General features: G+C 33.3%; 1 protein-coding gene across 3 annotated transcripts in view; it reads right to left on the reverse strand.

Annotated features, from left to right (window-relative positions):
* Positions 1-17880, reverse strand: part of HDX (highly divergent homeobox) — a 171636-nt gene that overhangs the window by 23811 nt on the left and 129945 nt on the right. For 2 of the 3 annotated variants that reach the window (XM_016162731.2, XM_016162732.2), the window contains one exon: positions 5695-5902. The exons of the other annotated variant lie outside the window; for it this stretch is intronic. In XM_016162731.2, the coding sequence (XP_016018217.2) occupies positions 5695-5902 (208 nt within the window). The remainder of the gene's footprint in view (positions 1-5694; positions 5903-17880) is intronic. 3 annotated transcript variants of the gene reach the window in all.

Below are 17880 nucleotides of genomic sequence, written 5' to 3' on the forward strand. Positions count from 1 at the left end.
GACAAAGAAACCAAAATGAAAGACAAAGAAACAGAAACTATATGAGAAAACAAAACAGAAATCCAGGAATAAAGGAGTGAAATAAGATAACAGATGCAGAGTTTAAAACACTGGTTATAAAGATGCTCAATGAATTTAGGGGAACTGTAGATAAAATCAGTGAGAACCTTAAGAAAGAGATAAAAACATAAAAATAGAAATGCAAATTATAAAAGGAAACAAGTCTGAAATGAAGAACACATTATCTGAGATGTAGAATGTATTAGAGGGAATAAACAGAGTGGATAAAGAAGAACAATGAACTACCAATATAGAAAAAGGGGAAGCCAAGGACACGTCATCATAATGGCAAGAAAAAAGAAGTCAAGACTGTAATAATAATTTAAGGTGCCTATGGGACAAAATTAAATGTAAAAATGTTCAGGTCATAAGGGTCCCTGAAGGGGAATAAGTAGTTGAACTATTTGATGAAATAATGTTGGAAAACTTCCCTATCCTAGTGAAGAAAATAGACATACTACCACAGAAAGCTCAGAATCCCAAAAGGGATGAATCCAAAGAGATGCACACTAAGACACATTATAATTAAAATTCCAAATGTTAAATACAAAGAGAGAAACTTTAAAGCAGCAAGAGAAAAGCAGTTAGTTCCCTACAAGAGAGCATCTACAAGATTGGCAGCTGATTTCTCAAAAGAAACTATGCAGAACAGAAGAGCATGGAACAAAATATTCAAAGCGATGAAAACCCAGGATCTACGACCCACAATACTTTATCCAGCAAAGCTATCATTTAGAGTTGAAGCACAGATAAAGAGTTTCCCAAACAAAAATAAGCAAAAATAATCAAAAATAATTTACCAACACCAAGCCAGCATTACAGGAAATGTTGGAGGGACTTCTTTAAGAAGGAAAACATATATATCAAAAACATGAATGCAGAATGGTAATAACTACATTCCTATCAACTAGTACCTTAAATTAAAAAGAATTAAGTGCTCCAAGCCAAAAACAGGGTGGCTGGCTGAATTAATAAGAAAATAAGGTCGCTACATAGGTTATCTATAAGAGACTCACTTCAGATTAGAAGACACACACACACTAAAAGGGAGTGGAAAAGAATACTGCCTTGATAGACTTAGAGGGTATTGCACTGAAAGAAGTTAGTCAGATGGAGAAAGACAAATATCACATGATTCCATATACATATGAAATCTAAAGAACAAAACAAACAAAACAAAAACAGAAACAAACTCAGATACAGAGAAATTTTGAGGGCTACCAAACTGAGGGAAGTGTAAAAGGGCAAAGGATTAAGAAGTATAAATAGATAGTTACAAAATATTCATGGAGATATAAAATGTAGCATAAGGAAAATAGTTAATAATGTAGTAAATATGTAGTGGGGAAGAAGGTTACTAGATTTAGTGGGGGATCACTTTGTGAGATATAGATCTCTAATCATTATGCTGTACAACTGAAACTAATATATTATTGTATGCCAATTATAGTTGAAAAAACTTATTGAATTGTACAATGCGAATACAAGCAACTAATTGTCTATATTTCAAAAAAGTTAGAAAACAATCCTCAACAAAATATTAGCAACTGAAATTAGCAAAACATTTAAAATATCATACACTATGATCTAGTTGGATTTATTCTTTGGATGCAAGGTTGGTTTATCTGTAAATCAATTATTGTCATATACCACATTAACAAATTGAAAGATAAAAATTATATGATTATATTAATAGATGCAGAAAAATAGTTGACAAAACCCAGCATCCATTTAAGATAAAGACTCCTAGCAAAGCGGGAATAGAGGGAACATATACCTCAACATGATAAAAGCCATATATGACGAACCTACAGCTAACATTAAACTCAATGTGGAAATGCTAAAAATGTTTTTCTAATTATCAGGAACAAGACAAAGATGTTCACTTTCACTACGTCTATTCAACATAGTATTGGAAGTCCTAGCTACAGCAATCAGACAAGAAAGAGAAATAAAAGGCATTCAAATTGTAAAAAAAAAAAAGAGAAGTAAACCTATAATTATTTGCAGAGGACACAATACTATACATAGAGAACCCTAAAGATTCCACCAAAACCCCGTTATAACAGGTAAATGAATTCGGGAAAGTAGCAGGATACAAAATTAATATTCGGAAACCAGTTGCTTTTCTATACACCAATAATAAATTACCAGAAAGAGAAATTAAGAAAACAATCTCATTTACAATTGCATCAAAAAATGTCTAGGAACAAATTTAGCCAAAGAGGTAAAAGAGTTGTACTTGGAAGATTATGACACTGAAAAAAATTGAAGATACAAATAAATGGAAGCACATACCATGCTAATGGCTAGAAAGAATTAATATAGTTAAAATGTGCATACTACCTAAAGCTATCTATAGATTTGATGCAATCCCTATCAAAATATCAATGGCATTTTTTTACAGAACTTGAACAAATAATCCTACAATTTATATGGAACCACAAAAGATCTCAAATATCCACAGCAATCTTAAGAAAGAAGAACAAAGTTGCAGGTATCACACTACCTGATATCAAACTATAATACAAGGCTATAGTAATCAAAACAGCATGATACTATCATAAAATCAGACATATAGATCAATGAAACAGAATAAAGAGCCTTGAAATAAACCCATGCCTATATAGTCAATTAATCTGAGACAACAGTGGAAAGAATATACAATGTTTTTACAGTCTATTTAATAAATGGTTTGGGGAAAACTGAACATATACATACAAAGAAATAAAACTACGGTAACTTATTACACCATATACAAAAAAAATCAAATGGATCAAAGCCTTAAATGTAAGATCTGAAACCATAAATCTCCTAGAAGAAAACATGGGCAGTAAACTCTCTGACATTGCTCTTAGTAATATTTTTCCTGATATGCTGTCTCAGGCAAGGAAAATTAAAAAACAAAAACAAAAACAAATAATACTACATCAAATTAAATGTTTTTTTTTTTTTTTGCACAGCCAAGGAACCCAATCATAAAACAGACAACCTACTGAATGAGAGAAAATATTCACCAATAATATATCTGATAAGGGGTTAATATCTAAAATATATAAATAACTCATGCAACTTAACATCAAAAGAAACCTAACAATCCAATTAAAAATGGGCAGAGGACCTGAATAGACATTTCTCCAAAGAGGACATACAGATGAACAATACAGATATAAAAGGATGCTCAACATCATTAATCATCAGAGAAATGCAAATTAAAACCACAATGAGATATCTCATATCTCTCACAATGGCTATCAACATAAATCAAAAAACAAGTGTGGGCAAGGATGTGGAGAAAAGAGAACCCTTGTGCACTATTGATGGGATGGTAAATTGGTACAGCCACTATGGAAAACATTATGAAGATTCCTCAGAAAATTGAAACTACAGTATGACTCAGTGATTCCACTTCAGGTACTTATCTGAAGAAATCCAGAACACTAATTTGAAAAGATATATGCATCCCCGTGTTCACTCCAGTGTTATTTACAGCAGCCAAGATATGAAAGCAATCCAAGTACCCATCAATAGATGAATGGATAAAGGAGTAGTTGTAGATATATACAATGGAATATTACTTGACCATACAAAAGAATGAAACCTTACCATTTGTGACAACATGGATGGACCTGGAAAGTATTATGCTAAGTGAATTAGGTCACACAGAGAAAGATGAATACAATATGATCTCATTATATGTAGAATCTAAAGAACAAAATAAACAACAAACAAAACAGAAATAGACATAGATGGAGGGATCAAGCTGATGGTTGTGAGATGGGTAGGGAGATGGGGGCAGGATAAAAAAGTGAAGGGATTAAGAAGTACAAATTGGTTGTTACAAAATAGTCAGGGGAATGTAAAGCATAGGGAATATAGTCAATAATATGGTAATAACTATATATGGTGGTGCCAGGTGGGTACTAGAATAGTCAAGGGGATCACTTTGTAAATTATATAAATGTCTAACCACTATGCTGTACATCTAAAGCTAATAAAATATTGAATGTCAACTGTAATTGAAAAATTTAAAAAGGGGGAAGTGAAGAGGTATAAGAGGTTCTAATTTCTAGGTATAAAGCAAAAAAATCATAGGGAATATAGTCAATAATATTGTGTTGTACAGTGTCAGATGGTTGCCGGACATATGGTGATCACTTCTTTAGGAATATAAATGTTGAATAACTATGTTATAAATCTGAAACTAATACAATATTATATGTTAGCTATATTTTAATAAAAATTTTCAAAAAAAAACAAAAGGCAAAAAATGAACTAGAAATGCAATGCTAATATCCTAATTAATAAAATAAAAATAGATCAGTGCAAGATTCTCTCTATCACAGATACAAAAGACAAAACATTGTGTGATTCCATTTATATGAAATTCCCAGCAAACACAAATTTATATAGTCAGAAATTGGATGGATGGTTGTCTACATTTGGAGGTGGGATTGGAGATTGACTGTAAATGAGCTAAAGAAAATTATTTGAAGTAAAGAAAATATTCTAGAATTGGATTTAATAATGGTTATGTTTGCACAACTCTATAAAATTTATTAAAAATCATTAGATTCTACATTTACAATGGATAGATTCCTGACATATAAATTAAATCTCAATATGTGTTCATTAAAAAATGGTCACAGAAGGGAACTGTTTCTATGCTTGAAGTGAAATGAAAAATACTTATTATGGATAAATGGTATAATTGCATGTTATGATTTGAATTTTCATTTATGGAAACACTGAGAAGTATTATAGAGATGATGCAGCCTAATTCCTTTATTTTGCAGTTGAAGAAACTAAAGTCCAATAGACTTTGCCTGAAGTCATGTCATCAGTCAGTGGAAAACCTAGGACTTGCACACAGGTCGTCTGACTACTATCCCAGTGTTTGTCACATTATACCATACTACCTTTCATAACGATGCATTTATAATGCTCTAACCTAAATTGACTAGAATTCCAATAAAACAAAACAATTATAGAATACTATTGAGCCTTTGAAAGGAGATCCTGTGCTCACTTCGGCAGCATATATACAAAAATTGGAAAAGGAGATCTCGCCATTTGTGACAACACAAATAAACCTGGAGGACATTATGCTAATTGAAATAAGCCAGAATCAGAAAGAAAAGCACTACATGATCTCACCTATATGTGGAATTTTAAAAAGTCAAATACATAAAAGCAGACACTAGAATAATAGTTACCGGGTCGGGGAGGGGGAAAAACAGGGAGACATTTGTCAAAGGGTACAAAGTTACAATTACATAGGACAAATAATTATAGTTAACAACACTATACCGTATCTTCAAAATTTGTTGGAAGAGTAGATTTCAAGTATTTTCATCACACAGAAAAAAAGGTAACTGTGTGAGGAGAGGCTATGTTCATTAGCTTGACTGTAGTAATTATTTTATTATGCATATGTAAATCAAAGCATCATGCTATGCTGCATACTTTAAATATATTTGTTAATGAAAAATAGAATAAAAAAATGTATTTCTTTAAAAATGTTTAACCAAATGTTTTTGAGGACTTCAGATTTGAAGTTTGGTAAGCTGAAAAGCAAGTAAAATGCATCGAATTTACAAAAGCTATTATTAGGAGGTTCAACATATAAAATACCTTGAGAGCTTCCTTCAGACAAACAGATGGATACTTCATCATTTCTGTCATTATCCTCTCCTACTTCAGGACCAGTTCCCTCTCCTGGTGTGAGTGCAGACAAAGAACCAGACTCTGGCTGCTCAGAAAAATCAGCAGGGCCTCCTCTTGGAGGTGGAACTTCAATCCCCATTAAACGATATTTCCTTCTTCGATTCCCAATCCAAGTCTTTGTAAGAGAAATACAAGAGGAAGTTTTGTAAACAGAGAAAACTTAGCAATTCTGGACATTAAAATAGTGGATACTCTATAAAATATAATTTAAAATAATAAATAGGTGCCTAAGATAATAAAATTTTATTATTATTCAATAAACTAAAATAAAAATCTCTTCATTTTTACATATCTTAGTAGCAGAAAGATATTTGTCTAAATATTCAGACTTTCAAACAACATGCAGTTCATTATAGAAATTTGTTTGTTTGTTTGTTTGTTTTATGGAGAAAATACACATCAAATCTTTCAAAAGGAACACGAATTGGTTCTTTTCCTAAAAGACGTACAGCTATAATTATAATTCATATTTTATTTATAATTTTACTCTTTCTAGGTGAAAATGTTCCTTCTAGTAACTTTTTTTTGGCTCCAATGGTTACCTGAGTATTTCAAGTATTCTAAAATTTAATTTTATTGTATTTAGAATAAATTTTTATTTTTTATATTAAAATAAGTTTAAATCACAGGAATTTGCAAAGACAAGTCTCCTTCAATCAGTTTCCTCCAATTTACATTTTACATAATTATAGCATAATAACAAAAACAGACTGAATATTGTATGTGTATCACTTCCATGTTCCTTTATCATAAGGTTCTTCTTCCCCTGCTTGCCACCGTTCCTAACATCTGACAACCACTAATCTGTTTTCCATCTCTAAAACTGTATAATTTCGATGTTATATAAATAGAGTCATATAATATGTGACTTTTTTTTGAAATTGACTTTTTTTCACTCAGCATAATTTCCTGGAGAAGTATTTAAGCTGCATGTATCAATAGTTCATTTTTTCCCCAAGTAGTATTTACTGATACTTATATACCACTTTTTCCCATTTTGTTTGCAATGTTTGTCTAACCATTCACTCATTGAAGGACACTTGGATTGTTTCCAAGGTTTGTCTATTACATATAAAGCTTCTATGAACAGTCACACACAGGATTTTGTGCGAATATGTTTTCAATTATAAAGGATAAATGCCCAAGAGTGCGATTGCTGAGTCATATGGCAAATTACATGTCAGCTTTATAAGAACCTACTAAATTTTTTCCAGAAGACTTCTACTATTTTACATTCCTATAGGAATGTATGAGAGATCCCATTCTTGCCAGCATTTGATATTGTCAGTATTGTTTTTAAAATTTTAACTGTTCTCATTGGGGCATGTAATGACAGAGTATCGAGTTTTTAACTTGATTTCCCCAATGGCTTGTGATGAAAAAAATTGAATGTGCTTATTTACCATCTGTTTATCCTCTTTAATAAAATGTCTCTTCATGTCCTTTGCCTATTTTATACTTGCATTGTTTTTTAATGTCAAGTTTAAAGAGTGCTTTATATATTTTAGGTATGAGTTATTTATCAAATATGTAGTGCAAATATTTTCTTCTCAGTCTATAGCTTGCATTTTCATTTTCCTGTTTTATTTTGCAGCATACAAACAAAAATTATTTTTTATGAAAACCAAGTTATTACTTGTTTCTTTTATGGACTGTGTTTTTAGTGCCATTTCTAAGAATTCTCCATCAATTCTTAGGTCTCAAAGATTTTCCCTTATGTTATCTCCTTAAAGTTTTACAGTCTTAATTTTTAAATTTAAATCTATGATACATTTTGAGTTCATTTTTTGTTGTTGTATAAAGTGTGAGATTTAGGTCAAGGTTCATTTATGTTTTCCTATAGATATCTAATTGTTCTAGCATCATTTCTTAAAAAAAAAAAGATTTCTTTCATTGAATTGCTTTTTCACCTGTGTCAAAAATTAACTAAGCTGACAATATTTGTGCAGGCTATTTCTGGCTTCCCTATACTGTTTCACTGATCTATCTCTCTGTCAATACCACACAGTCTTAATTACTACAGGTATATAATAAGCCTCGAAATTGGGTTGGGTGGGTTTCTTTCACTTTATTGCTTTTTCCTCAGAATCATTTTAGCTATTCTAGCTATTTCTCTTCCATATGAATTTTAGAAGTAGTTTGTCTATACCAACAACAAAAAGAAATCTTGCTGGGACTTTTATAGAAATTGTGTTAAACCTGTGAATCAATTTGGAGGGGGATTTTCATTTTTGTTATGTTGAATCTTCCAGTCTGTGAACACAGAATATCTTCCCATTACTTAGAACTTCTGTGCTATATTTCGTCAGTATTTTGTCATTTTCAGCATACAAGTTCTGTACATGTATTGTTAAATTACATGCTTAAGTATTTGGTTTCTTGAATGATTGCAGATAGCGTATCTTTAATTTCAGTTTCAATGTGCTCATTTGTAGTATATAGCACACAATTGATTTTCATATATTGAACTCATATCTAGACACCTTGTTGAATTTACTTATTAGTTGTAGGAGTGTTTTTGTAAATTCTTAGGATTTCCTACACAGCCAATCATGTGTACCTCTTATTTCCTTTCCTTGCATTGCTGTGCTAGCTAGAACTTTCAGTACTGTATTGAATAAGGTGGTCAGAGTGGCCATCTTGTTCTGTTCCTGATCTTAGAATAAAAGCATTATATTATATTAATGGTGTTATATCATAACACCATTAAGTATTATGTTAACTGTAGGTTTTGAATATTTTAGATTTCTTTTTTAGAGAGGAGTTTCAATGGTAAATTCAAGTAACTATTTTATATTAGATGAGTTGTGGTAGTGTGTACTTTTTGAGGAATTGATCCATTTTATCTAAATTGTCAAATGTGTGCATGTAGAATTGTTTGAAGTATTCTCTAATTATCTTTTTCACATCTATAAAGTCTATAATGATTTCCCCTGGTTCATTCCTGATATTAGTAATTTGCATCTTCTTTTTTTCTTTGTCAGTCTTGCTAGATGTTTGTTAATTTCACTGATCTTTTCAAAGAACTCACTTATTTTTCCTTAATTTTTTCCTTATTTCTCTTTTTTTTTACCTTTTGACCCCATTCACTCATATCTTCTATCTCTCAATCCCTGCAACTGACAACCATCAATCTGTTTTCTGAATCCATTAATTAAAAAAACTGATAGACTTTACTTTTAACAGTTTCAGCTTTATAGAAAAAATAGGTGAAAAATAGTGCAGCCGATTTCCTTTGTTTTTAACATCTTTCTAAAATTAATATGGTAGTGACGTCAGAAACATGGCAGACTGAGAGACGTCTCCAGATCTTTCCCCTTGAAACAACAATAAGCTGAACATCTAAAACTCAACAAAAAACAACTAAACTGCATATCAGCATGCCTGAGCAGGGGATCTACGCATAAGAGCCACCACAGGTCAAAACTCAATGGTAGATTGGGAGAAAAAAAAAAGAAGCTGTCACTCTCAGCAGGAGCTCTCTGTAGGAGAAGGGAGAAGGGGAAAAGACATGGCAAGCTCCCTGAATAACCCTGCCTGCAAGAGCTGTGAGTTCCACACAGCCAGCAGGAGTGGCCAGGCATTAGGGCAGAAAGCAGAGAAGCGGGGACAGCAGAGTAACAACAGTTGATTTTTACTAGCCATGCTTGCCAAACTAAGGCTGAGTTGCATCCCCTATCCTGTAACCCAGATGGCCCCATCCCCCATACACTCCAAGAGTGAACACCACAGAGCCCCAGGGGAACCTGAGCCAATGTTATAGAAACTGTCACTAACACTGACAAGGTCTGAGACTGAGGATAGCAAGCATGATTAAACATCTATAAGGGGAAAAAAGGCATCATTAAGTCTTTATATAAAGCAGAAATCCAAGAGGCTTAGACTTCACCTACTAGAAAGCAAAAGAAAAAAAAACATTCTTTGCAACAGGCTAGAGAGACCCTTATACAGTAAAACTTCTTTCCGGAAATACAGCAAAATACACTTCCATTAATGCCAAGGTGGAGAAATAGTCCATTAAACACCATGATCAACAAAGTTGACAAAGCATCTCAGAAAGAAAGAGAAAAATCTCCAGAAAATAAACTTATAGACATAGAAATACATGACTTAAATGACAGAGAATTCAGGATGGTACTTCTGAAAAAACTCTGTGAGATTCCAAAAGAATCATATCGACAATTTCAAGAATCGAAAATACAACTAGATGAGCAAAATGAGTTATTTAGCAAGGAGACTGAATCCCTCAAAAGAAAAGAACTTTTGGAGAAAAAAGAACACATTGTTAAGAGTTGAAAAATGAAAGTCTACCAAATGGAGAAAAGCATCAGTGATATCGAAGATGAAAATCTAAAAATAAATCGAAGGGAAGAAGAGAGAAAAGAAAGAATGAAAAATAATAAAAGAGAAATACAAGAACTAGCTGATGCTATCAGGAAAAGAAACATAAGAATAATGGGCATTCTCAAAGGGGAAGAAAAGGAGTAGGGATTAGAAAGCATTTTCAGACAAATAGTTGATGAGAATTTCCCAAATCTAAGGAATGAGCTGGGACTTGAAATTCAAGAAGACAAGAGAATACTAAATTAGCTCAACCCAAAAAGGCCTTCATATTAATACATTGTATTAAAATTATCAAAAATTAATGACAAAGACAGAATTATCAGGACAGTCAGGGAAAAGAAGAACCCTATAGAGGAAAACCCACTAAATTATCGTTGGACTTCTCAGCATAAAGCTTACAAGCCATAAAGGAGTGAAATAAAACATTAAAACTGTTAAGGGAAAGGAACTACCAGCCTAGAATAATCTATCCAGCTAAGCTCTCCTTCAGATATGAAGGAGAAATTAAGACCTTTCCAGACGTACAAAAATTGAAGGAATTCTCCACTACAAGGCCTGCACTACAGGAAATACAGAAAGAGGTCAGTTCGCCTACAACAAAATGACAAAAAAATACATAATTAGGAATAAGGTGACTACCAGGTTGATAGAAGCAGAGGAGTGCAACCCTTACTAAGAACAGGGCATTATAAGCTTAAACGGTAAGAGATTTGCTACAGCAAGATAGTAATGAACGTTCAGCATACATAGGGAGAAAATGAGACAGCAAGGACAGAAAAGGGTAGGATTCAAAGATCCAAATATGGAAAGGGGAATGGAGGTAAGGCACATGCAGAAGAAAATGGACAACTGTATGCATGTATGCATGTATGCATATATATATGTGTATATATACACATACATATATACATATATATGTATATGTATATATGTGTGTGTATATGTGTGTGCGTGCATGTGTGTGTATACATATATGTGTGTGTGTGTGTATATGTATATATATAATATATAGAACTATCCTTTATATATTCTTAATGGTAACTACATACCCAAGATCAGAACTGAAGTATACAACATAAAACAATTAGAACCAGAGGGAAAACCCACAAAACCCAACCAAAATAAAGAAAAAGAAACATGACAAGAAAGCAATGGAAACACCATGATACCAGAAAGCATAAGACAAAAATGGCTAAATTAAGAAGACCTGGTATTTCAGTAATCACTGTAAATGTAAATGGAGTAAACTCACCAATAAAAAGGCGCGGTGTTGCAGACTGCATTAAAAAACAAAACCTAACCCACATGCTGCCTCAAGGAGAAACAATTCAGTTACAGAGACAAATATAGACTCAAAGTAAAAGGGTGGAAGATGATATTTCAGCAGTTGGCATTCAGAGAAAAGCGGGAGTAGCGGTATGAATATTAGACAAAATAGACTTCAAAAGAAAAAAAAGAAGGTAAAGGAAGATACTGAGGGACATTTCATAATGATAAAGGGAATCATGCATCAAGAAGGTATAACACATTGATATCTATGCTCCCTATCAAGGAGCCCCAATATATATAAAGCAATTATTAACAGAACTAAAGCAAAAAACAGACCAAAACAATATCATATTAGGGGACCTACATACCCCACTGTTAGATATGGATAGATCATCCAAACAGAAAATCCATAAGGACATAACATCCTTAAATGACACATTAGACCAACTGGACATAATTGACATTTACAGAGCTTTTTATTCCCAAACTTCTGCTTATACATTCTTATCTATTGCACATGGAACATTCTCAAAGATTGACCATATACCACGGCTCAGAGATAGTCTCAACAAATATAAGAGGGTTGAAATCATACCAACCATATTCTCTGATCATAATGTTTTGAAACTAGAGATCAACTGTAAAAAGAGTGGAAAGACGCACAAATAAATGGAGATTAAACAGCATGCTACTAAAGAATAAGAGGGTCAGAGAAGAAAAACAGTGATCAAGAGATACATAGGAACAAATGATAGTGATAGTATAATAGATCAAAACTTTCGGGACATGGCAAAAGTAGTCATATGAGGAAAATTCCTATCATTACAGCCTTACCTCCAAAAGCAAGAATGAGCCCAAATAAACAACCTAAAGCTTCATTGAAAAAAAAACTAGAAAAGGGAGAACAAATGAAGCCTAAAGTCAGTAGAAGCAAGAAATAATTAAAATTAGAGTAGAAATAAATTAAATTGAAAACAAGCAAATAAACAAAAAAAAAGAAAAAAATAAATGCAACAAAGAGAGAGTTCTTTGAGGTTAATAAAATTGGCAAACTCTTATCTAGATTTACTAAAGAAAAAAGAGAAAGGACCCAAATAAACAAAATCAAATATAGAAGAGAGGAAATTATGATAGACACTGTAGAAATGCAAAGGATTATACAAGAATACTATGAAATATTATATAATGTCAAATTTAATAACCTAGAAGAAATGGACAAGCACTTAGAAAACACAAACTTCTTACACCGAATCAAGAAGAACTGGAAAATCTAAATAGACCTATCAGCCATATGGAAATTAAAACAATTATCAAAAACCTACCAAAAAATAAAAGTCCAGGACCAGAAGGCTTCATCAGTGAATTCTACCAATCATGCAAAGAAGTTTTAGTACCTATTCTCTTCAAACTCTTCCAAAGAATTGAAGAGTAGGCAATACTTCTCGACTCATTTTATGAGGCTAATACTACCCTGATACCAAAACGTGGTAAAGATAACTGAAGAAAAGAAAACTAAAGACCAATATATCTCATGAATACAGATGCAAAAAGACCTAAGTAAGATACTAGTGGACAGTCACAAAATGATCAATGTGATACACCACATAAACGAAATAAAGAATAAGAATCATATGATCGTATCAATAGATGCAGAAAAAGCCTCGACAAGACACGGCATCCATTTACGATCAAAACTCTTAATAAAATCAATATAGAAGGACAGTACCTTAACATAATAAAGGCCATCTATGACAAATCCTCAGCCAATATTCAACATTATGATGAAAAACTAAAAATCTTCTAAGATCAGATACAAGGCAAGGCTGTCCACTATCACCACTGTTACTCAATATAACATTGGAGGTCCTAGCGAGTGCTATTAGGCAAGAGAAAGATATAAAAGGCATCCAAACAGGAAACAAAGAACTCAACTCAAACTGTCACTGATTGCGGATGACATGATTCTCTATGTAGAAAACCCTTAAGACTCCACAAGAACACTACTAGAAGCAATAAGAAAATACAGGTAACTCTCTGGATACAAAATCAACATTCAAAAATCCATAGCATTCCAATACTCCAAAAATGAAGCGTCAGAGAAAAAACTAGAAAAAATATTTCCTTTTGCAATTGCAACAAAAAGAATAAGATACCTAGGAATAAATCTAAGAAAACATGTGAAGGACCTATATAATGAAAACTATAAGATCCTATTAAAAGAAATTGAAGAAGATACAAAGAAATGCAAAGATATTCTGTTTTCTTGGATTGGAAGAATCAAAATAGTTAAAATGACCTTTTTACCTAAAACATTATACAGATTTAATGTAATCCCTACCAAAATCTCATCAGCAGTTTTTAAAGATATAGAACAACAACAACAAAAATATGTTAGATTTGTATGGAAGTGCAAAAGACCTCGAATTGCCAAAGCCATCCTGAGAAAAAAGAACGAGTCTAGAGGCATCACTCTGCCCGACTTCAAATTGTATTACAAAGCGACAGTAATCAAAACGGCATGGTATTGGAAGCAAAACAGAAACACTGTCAGGAGCCATTTTGAGGCAGGATTGAACTGCCAGTAAAGCTGGGAGTTTTGCAGAGTTGGCAAGCTGTTGCAGTCTGCTGACTCCAGAGGAGGTACACCTGGCTTGGGGAAGAGAAACTGAATGTTCTTTGACCATGGGAAAGAGTATGTTAAGATAGCTACAAAGTTTCCTGAGTAAATGGCAGCGATTGTTTGTATACTTAGAGGTTTTTGCTTCTTATGCACTCTATAGGGTATAAATATGCTGTGCTAAATAAACTTGGGGCTGCTTCGGTATTGACTAGGGTCCCTCCTGACTCTAGCTCTTCTCTCTGTTTTTTCTTTAATCCTCACTCCCCCTCTCAGGTGCTGTTCGACTTTAGCCGGCTGGCTCTGGCAACACACGGACCAGTGGAACAGAATCGGGAGTCCAGAAGTAAACCCGGATTTATATGAACAAATAATTTTGAACAAAGAAGCCAGAAACATACTGTAGAAAAAGGAAGGCTTCTTCAATAAATGGTGCTGGGAAAACTGGAAAGCCACCTGCAAAAGAATGAAACTAGACTGTTGTCTATCACTACACATCAAAATTAACTCAAAAAGGATTAAGGACCTGAATATAAGACCTGAGATAATAAAATTCTTAAAAGAAAACAAAGGAACAAAACTAAGGACCTTGGACTTAAAGAGAATTTTATGAATTTGACCTCAAAAGCAAGGGAAGTAAAAGCTAAAATAAATGAATGGGACTACGTCATACTAAAAAGCTTCTGCTCAGCAAAGAAATTGTCAACGATGTAAAGAAAGAACCGTCCTTATGGGGAAATATATTTGCAAGTAACACCTCCGATAAGGGCCTAATATCCAAAATATACAAAGAACTCAAACAACTCAATAATGACAACAACAACAAAAATGATCCAATAAACAAATGGGAAGAGGATCCGAACAGACACTTCTCCCTAAAGGACATACAAATGGCCAACAAATAAATGAAAATTTGCTCAACATTGCTAGTTATTAGGGAAATGCAAATCAAAACCCCAATGAAATACCATCTCACATCTGTTAGAATAGCTGTTATTAACAGGACAAGTACTAACAAGTGTTGGAGGGGATGCAGAGAAAGAGGAACCCTTATACACTGCTGGTGGGACTGAAAATTGGTACAGCCACTATGGAAAACAGTACGGAGATTCCTAAAACAAAACAAAACAAAACAAACAAACAAACAAACCTAAGAATTGATCTACCATATGATCCAGCAATCCTTTTACTGAAGATTTACCACAAAGACTTGAAAACCCTTATCTGAAAAGGTATTTGCACACTGATGTGCAAATTAGCAGCATTATTCACAGTGGATAAGACATGGAAGCAACAGAAGTGTCTTACAATAGATTGACTAATGAAGCTGTTGTATATATGTACAATGGAATATTACTCAGTCATAAGTAGAGATGAAATACTGCCATTGCAACAACATGGATGGACCTCAAGGTAATCATGCTAAGCAAAATAAGCCAAGCAGAAAAAGTTGAAAACTACATGATATCACTTATATTGGGATATAAACCTAAAAGCAACAATTGAATGGGATAAGCAAACAGAGACTCATAGACATGGACAATAAACTATTTGTTGCCAGAGGGGAGGAGGGAGGGTGGATAGGAGAGTTAGATGGAGTAAAAGGGGTCAAATATGTGGTTAGAGAAAGAAATCTATCTATAGGAAGTGAACAAACACTGTACGCATATATATGTCTATTCTTAAAGCGTACAGTTGAAATTTATTGTATTTTGTTAATGAATGTCACCATAGAAAAATAAATAAATTGAGGTGGCTCCATAGTGTAGTGGATAACATGTCTGCTTTCTATACAGAAGTTCCTGGGTTCGTGCCCCAGGTGGAGCCACTGGCCAGGCCCCAGGGGGCACCAGGCCCTGATTGCACACCCTGAGCATGTGGGAGGAGATGTCCTGCCTTCAGAGTACCAGTTCTTAAAGGGAAGATGGCAACATCCATAAGTCAGGGGTGGAAGTAGTGGTGGTGATGGGGGGATTAAAAAGGGAAAAAATCAATCAATCAATTAATCAATTATTTAAAAAATTAATATGGTGCATTCATTACAGTTGATGAGTTCATAGTAATATAGCATTAAGTAAAGTTCAGAGTTTACATCAGTGTTCACTCTGCATTGTATATTTTATAGGTTTTGGTAAATATGTAGCCATCATTACAGCATCACACAAAATATTAGTTTCATTCCCTTAAAAATCCCCACTGCTCAACATATTCATCCCTCTCTCCCTCCCCACAAATCCCTGTAAGTCACTGATCTTTTTAATGTCGCTAGTATTTTACTTTTTTGCCTTTTCCAGATTGTCATATACTTGGAATCAAATAGTATGTAGCCTTTCATATTGTTTCCTTTCATTTAGGAATAGGCATTTAAGTTTCTTTCATATCTTTCATGGCTTGATAGTTCATTTTTTCCTACAACTGAATAATATTTCATTGTTTGATGGCAAAACTCACAAAAGTGTGAGGGCACTCTTATTACAGGACATGTGAAGTTTTTAACTCTCAGACTTATCCACACGGAACCTCCAGAAATTTGTCAAGTACAGTATAGTTTTTCTACCACAGTACCAAGGTTCTGCTTAAGTAAATTGTTGTTCTCTATATTCACCTGCTTATTTCTCCAATTTTGGGGGTAGATGTTTACCTTATGACCTAATTTACTTGATGTATCTAATAAAAATTATTGATTCTTCTTTTTGTTCAGCTTTTTGCTTGGTATGAAAAAATGGCAACTCCAAGCTCCTCACATGACAGAGTAGAAACTGAAAGTCCAATGTATTTCTAAAATTTCTTTTGAGATTTCCTCTTTGACTTGTGGATTCTTTAGAGACATGGTCTGTAACTTCCAAGAACTTGGAGGCATCCCTGTTATTTTTCTGTTATTGTCTTCTACTTTAGTTCAGTTGTGGCCAGGGAACATATGCTGTATGATTTCTTTTCTTTTCTTTTTTTTTTCCAATTTATCGATATTTGTTTAATTGTGTAGAATGTGGTTTATCTTGATATATGTTCCTTGGGCACTTGAAAAGGATATGTATGGTACTCTTGTTTGGTTGCATATTCTTTAAATGTCCATTATATTTTATTGACCAGGGTGTGCCTTCATGGAGATTAAAAAAAATCTGTATATAATTAATGTATACAACTTGATTAATTTGGAGATAGTATACACATGTAAAACCATCACTACAATCAATGTCATATACCTATTAAACACCTCCAATCTAGAATTCTGTATTTTGTGAAATAATTTCCATCAAGAGATGAATGGATAAACAAAATGTGGTATATGCAATAGAATATGTTTCGGAATTTAAAAAAAAAGGAAATCCTGCCATTTGCAACAACATGAATGAACCAGGAGAACATCATGCTAAAACTTACCCTCATCAAATTTCTAAGTATATAATATAGTGTTGTTGACTATAGGCACTATGCTATGCAATAGATCTCTATGACTTATTCATCTCGTATAACTAAAACTTTGTGCACTTTGAGTAATTCTTCCATGTTCCCCCCTCTCCTCATACCTTGGCAGCTACCATTCCATCTTCTGCATCTATCTGCATCTATAACTATTTAGAATCATCATATAAGTGGTACCATGAGGTATTTGTCTTTCCGTGTCTGATTTATTTCACTTAGCATAGTGTCGGCCTGGTTCATCTATGTTGAAAATGGCAAGATTTCCTTTTAGTGATTGACATTTTCTAGGTTGCTTCCATGTATTGGGTTTTGTGAATAATGCTGTAATGAACATGAGAGTTCAGATATCTCTTCAAGATAGTGAAATAATATTCTTTAGATATGTAGATGGGATTGCCGGATCATATGTCAGTTCTATTTTTAGTTTTCTGAGGAAGTTC

The sequence above is a fragment of the Rousettus aegyptiacus genome, unplaced genomic scaffold (genome assembly GCF_014176215.1).
Source record: "Rousettus aegyptiacus isolate mRouAeg1 unplaced genomic scaffold, mRouAeg1.p scaffold_m13_p_9, whole genome shotgun sequence".
NCBI classification, from domain to species: Eukaryota; Metazoa; Chordata; class Mammalia; order Chiroptera; family Pteropodidae; genus Rousettus; species Rousettus aegyptiacus.